This window comes from Olea europaea, unplaced genomic scaffold (assembly GCF_002742605.1).
Source record: "Olea europaea var. sylvestris unplaced genomic scaffold, O_europaea_v1 scaffold2300, whole genome shotgun sequence".
In the NCBI taxonomy this organism is placed as follows: Eukaryota; Viridiplantae; Streptophyta; class Magnoliopsida; order Lamiales; family Oleaceae; genus Olea; species Olea europaea.
The window spans coordinates 108,760-113,937 of record NW_019241088.1 but is presented as its reverse complement, the minus strand read 5'-3'; the positions used below and the strand labels follow the sequence as shown (position 1 = coordinate 113,937).

General features: G+C 32.6%; 1 protein-coding gene across 1 annotated transcript; it reads right to left on the bottom strand.

Moving 5' to 3' along the window:
* Positions 1 to 941: 941 nt before the first annotated feature.
* LOC111381409 (ethylene-responsive transcription factor WRI1-like) lies at positions 942 to 5,118 on the bottom strand. The gene is made up of 7 exons (XM_023005184.1): positions 4,934 to 5,118; positions 4,720 to 4,802; positions 4,482 to 4,490; positions 4,280 to 4,368; positions 3,954 to 4,078; positions 3,631 to 3,707; positions 942 to 1,645 (listed from the first exon to the last, which is right to left on the bottom strand). The coding sequence occupies exons 1-7, from the start codon at positions 5,116 to 5,118 to the stop codon at positions 963 to 965; spliced, it is 1,251 nt and encodes a 416-aa protein (XP_022860952.1). The 3' UTR covers positions 942 to 962.
* Positions 5,119 to 5,178: the final 60 nt, after the last annotated feature.

Genomic DNA, 5,178 nt, shown 5'->3' with positions numbered 1-5,178 from the left:
ATATTTGGATGTGCCCTATTTTATTCACAAGACTTGGCTGACGTTCAGTCCACATTTTCATTTTCCTTTAAATTCATTTTCAATTATATACTCTCTCAATAAAATAACTTTGTATGTGAACAACTTTTTCTCTTCTCTCACATTTCCAAAAAAATTAATTTTCACAAAATTTAATTTAAAATATGTTCTAATTTTCTTATCTTATTTTTCACTAAACTTTGTCTTTGTAAACTAACACAACGTGACAAACACTTTTGTACTTCATTGAATTAATAATCATAATAAGATTGAGAAATAAAAAAAAATTCCTTAAAACCCAAGTTTGGTCTGCCAAATTCCTTTAGTTGTCAGAGATGGAGTTGGGTATAGTGACCAAAAAGTTAAAAGACTGGAAAATTCATTTCACTATTACAATCAATCACGAAAAATTTTAAATTTATATTTTTCTCCAAATGATAAAAGACTAAGCAATAATTTAAAAATATAAAAAAGAAGAATAAAACTAGAATACTAATAACGTTAAACCAATACTCCCTTTATCACATAAAATTAAATCTGTTTCTATTGTGACAAAGATTATGAAAATGTAATTAATATGATTGGAAATATAAATTTTACTTACGTTTTTGTAAATACGTCTTTACATTAAACAATAATTTAAATATGAGTAGTTTATAGTTATTGATAAAAAGTCACATTACATATGGACATATTAGAAAATGAGGAAATCAACTATACTCTTTCTAGGAAAGTAAAATATAATTTGGAACAAACGAAAAAGGAAAGTGTCTACTTTTATGAAATCAATGGAGCAACTACGAGCCAATCATATATTGGTAATACCAAAGACATGTAATTCATTAGGATAAAACCTTAAAGTCTGTGCAGCCACATGATTAATCCATGTTTTCTGCTGACCTACAATAGTTTCCTGCGCTGAATTTTAGAAAATTCTTACAATGCTACACTATGTTGCTACCAACTGATGTTATTGTTGATGGTGGTGGTGAAGAAGAAGAAGTTATTGATGCATCAAGTCCCTTTTCGCCTCGACTTACCAAAATATCTGCCTCGACACCATTACTTCCAACACTAGTTCCGGGCATTGTGCCTTGGAGAAAATCGTTTTCATCGAACGAACTATCAAAAATGGAACCAATATCATCCTCGAAACCTTTTTCATCAAACAATCCCAACAACTCGTTGTTTTCAAGAGGAATGTTGGGAATTTGAAGCGAATTGAGGTCTAAGTCAAAGCACAGATTGTCCCAACAGTGCTCAATATCCTTGGTGGGGTCCATCATCACCATTACATCCGAATCAATGGAATCAGTCATCTCTAAGTTTGAGTCACTATGTTGAACCATTTGATTGTATTCCTCTTGTTGCTGGTATTGATGATCAATTGTCTTGTCTACTAGCGTTTGCGGGATGAGCTTCGAAGTTTCTTGATCCATTACTTGGAACTCGAGCTCTGAAGTTTCTTGATTCGTTGCTTGGACATCATCCTGATTTACTTCGACCTCCGGTGTGAATTTTTTCAACTTGTCTGTATATTTGCTAATGTCAAAGTTGGTTACTGCATTAGGCCCCCTGAATTCTATTGCTGCCATATCATATGCTGCCGCAGCTTCCTCTTGGGTGCCTTTGAGAAAGAGCCAAAACAATTACAAAACGTGTAATTAAATTCACAATATACCGAATTCGAAATATAAATTGCATGAAGAACTCTGTTTACTTTGCCCTCTCTTGTAAAGCAATCTAGAAGTGGTTCAAAGGGTCTTATATCTATAAATTATGTGACACGAAGGTGAAGGGGTCCAATGTTAGTTGTCAATTGGATTGGATCCGCTCAAATCCTCTTTCACCCATCTCTGTTAAACTCATTCTATCTCGTTCGAGTAGTTGACTTGACTATCAAAGTGTAAACGATCGTTAGACATTATTTTGGGAATGTGACCTTTGCACCAAACAATATGTTCCAGCGTGCAAGTAATGTTTAGGCAAACTAAAAGGTGGTCGAGATTTTGTTGATCACTCGATTAGACAGATTTTGAGGTCAATAGGTTTCTTTAGGTCTTTTAGTACCTCGCACGTTGATTTAGACAACACAATTGGCCAAAGGCATAAAAAAACTGATGACTTTGAACTCAAAAAGCTACACAAGCAAGAAAAACTATGGTAAACAGATACTATTCGAATATCATACAATATATCTTACCAAACACTCTGAGCAGCACATGAACCTCCTCGAACCTTACCAAGGAGTCGATTGGGCAATGTTGATAACAAATATCTAGGAATTTATAAAATGATGGACTTGCCCTTTATAGTGATGGTAGAATAATGGCTAGATCAGCACTTGCAATCTATAGCAAGTGTTTGAATTTGGGTAATAATATTATGCAAACTAAACTGAAAATTTTGATAAAAAAGATTGTATAGTGAACTAAATATCTGACAACATCACGAGACATAGAAGGAAATATAAATTAATTAAGATGAAATCTGTAGAATGTTTTAATCAAATCGAGTTTAAAGCATATGTCAAGCAATCAAAGAATTCAGTCCTTTCTTCCACTCTTGTTGCTAATTTCCGAGCCCAGAAAGTGTAAAGTGAATTGAGTAATAAGAAGTCTCGAGACATTAGGAAAAATATAAGAAGTCTACGAGTTTAAGCTCTGAGAACCCTGATGCCACTTGTTTTCTAGTTGGGCCAAGCCTAGCCGAGCAGAGTCATATGGGGTCCATGAAATTTGCTTAACCCTTTAGGCGAATGGATTTGGTCACTTATCACCCAAATAAACAAAGGGAAATATAGAATAAGAAAGTGCAGCCCCTCAAAGGGAATGTCCAATTTTATAAAGAAAAACTATCCTTTTGTACGGGCCTCAGAGATTGTCTAAGTCAAGATCTCAGTTTTATCCCAGTTGAAAATTAGAAACACCTATTTTATTCTCAAAAATTACGTAAACTTCCCCTCAAATTTATTTTTCGTAACATATTTTCATGTTTCAACAATAAATAAATAAATAATTCTCATTTTACTCCTTTATTTATCATTACAAATATTATTATAAAATATGAAGGTTTTTTTTTCTTTACAAAAGTTACTTGTTTTACAAATACGTTTGCAAATATCTAAATATCTGCATAAATAATGAAATAAATGTTTTAGAATAAATTAGTAAAGCTAATTAAAAGTCACTTTTGAGCAAAAAGATGAAAAAATGAAAATTTTTAAAACTATTACAATTTTTTTTTTTTTTTTTTTGCTCATTAAAACGGATATAGTTTTATATTTAGGATATATAAGAAAATGGTAAAATATGAAATTATGCTAATTAATGGAAGTTTCTGTAATTTTAAAACAAGAGAGCCAATCTTGGTAATTTTAATTAACTTCGAGTGGAGTGTATATATATATATATATATTCCAATAAACTTATAGGATAATCTAATAGGAGTTGTCTCCTTTATATTTCAATTATGCCTAATTATCGCACACGAAACAATAATAAATGGAGTTCAGCTATCTTCTTCGGTTAGAATAATAAATGAATGCTATTTTCATAACATACCAATCATCTATCTGTCCGAAAATCTAAGTATATTGATAATAGAACTTACTGTAAGTTCCCAAATAAAGATATTTATTTCCAGAAGCACATCCAATTCGAGCCTCCCATCGATCATTATGGTGGTGCCTGTTAAATTCCAACAAAAAATGGTCGGCACTTGTTTCTTGGTAGAACTATTTGATTCAAGAAAAGTGTCACATTTTTAATGTTTTCCACCCTCAGCCCACCAATAAAAATCCATAAACCCAAGATAAAAATGATCAAAAAATTGGGTCCCACTCAACAAATTTTGTGTGCAAAGCATAAAAAAATTCACAAAAAATACTAAGAATCTGTACTTGAATGGAAAATTCACATGAAACATTTTGTTACCTTGCCACACCACGGTACTTGGAAACACCTCTTGAAAATCCGTTACTTTGTCGTCTAAGCGATGCTAAGTATTCTTCCTTTGTCATTTTTTGCATTTCCTCAATTTCAGTCAAATACATCTCAAGCTGCATTGTCATCGAAAGTTAATTAAATACATTAAATGCACACTTAATGCTTGTGTCATGATCTTTTATAGGCACGAGAGACTCACATGTAACACTATGAAAACACTAAATTCACATTCGTGCATTCAAACATAATGAACGAATTTCAAATGTCAGTTCAAGTAAAGTAGTTGATAACAAAAAATAAATCAAGTCGATTACCGGGAAATTCAGGGGAGTACCAGGTCCCCAATGCTTGAGGGCAGCTAGATCATAGGTTCGAGCCGCAGACTCCTCATTGTCATATGCACCTACATTAAAATAATATCAACAAATAAACAGTAATTAGCATACTAAAGTAATCAAAAATTGCCCAATATCAAAATAGAACAGAAAATTAATTATAAGCAGATATTGAACTCACCCAGATAGACTGCAGCGACAAATGCGTGGACAGAGATCACCATCAAGAGCACAACACATACATTCAGAGTAACAAGAATTCAGAGGCAATGACATAATTAATTATTGCAGAAGATATAATTAATAATTAAATAAGATTATTAATTATTAAACGAAGATCACTGATCTCTTGATTTCACTTGCATTGTTTACTAATTAAAAAGAAAAGGATTTTTTTTTTTTTTTTTTAAAGATGCTACTTTGTTTTCCTTTCTTGTTTTGAATGCTGTTCCATATACTTTTATCCCACAGGTGTGCTTCAAACCTTCCTGTCCATCTGTGCCTGTAAAATATATATTTCTCTTTTTTCAAAACCCAAAGATTAATATATAGAAAAAATTACAAGCATGCAAGTGAAAATTTCAGTTTATTCCATCTGTAAAAGTGAGTGTGTGTGTGTGTGTGTGTAATTACCGGGTGACACCTCTGAAAATGGACCTTCTTGATTTATTAGAATCATCAGCCGCATTCTGAATTTTCTTGGGTCGAACACGTTTAGACTGGGATTTTTTTTGTGTTTTCGGTGAACTGATGCAAGAAGAAGATGAAGAAGAAGGAGGAGATGAATAAGAAGGTGGAGGAGGAGGGGGCCTCTTCATTTTTGAAGCTCTCTCTTTCTCTCTAGAATGCAATGATACAGTAGAAAATATGTGTGTGCC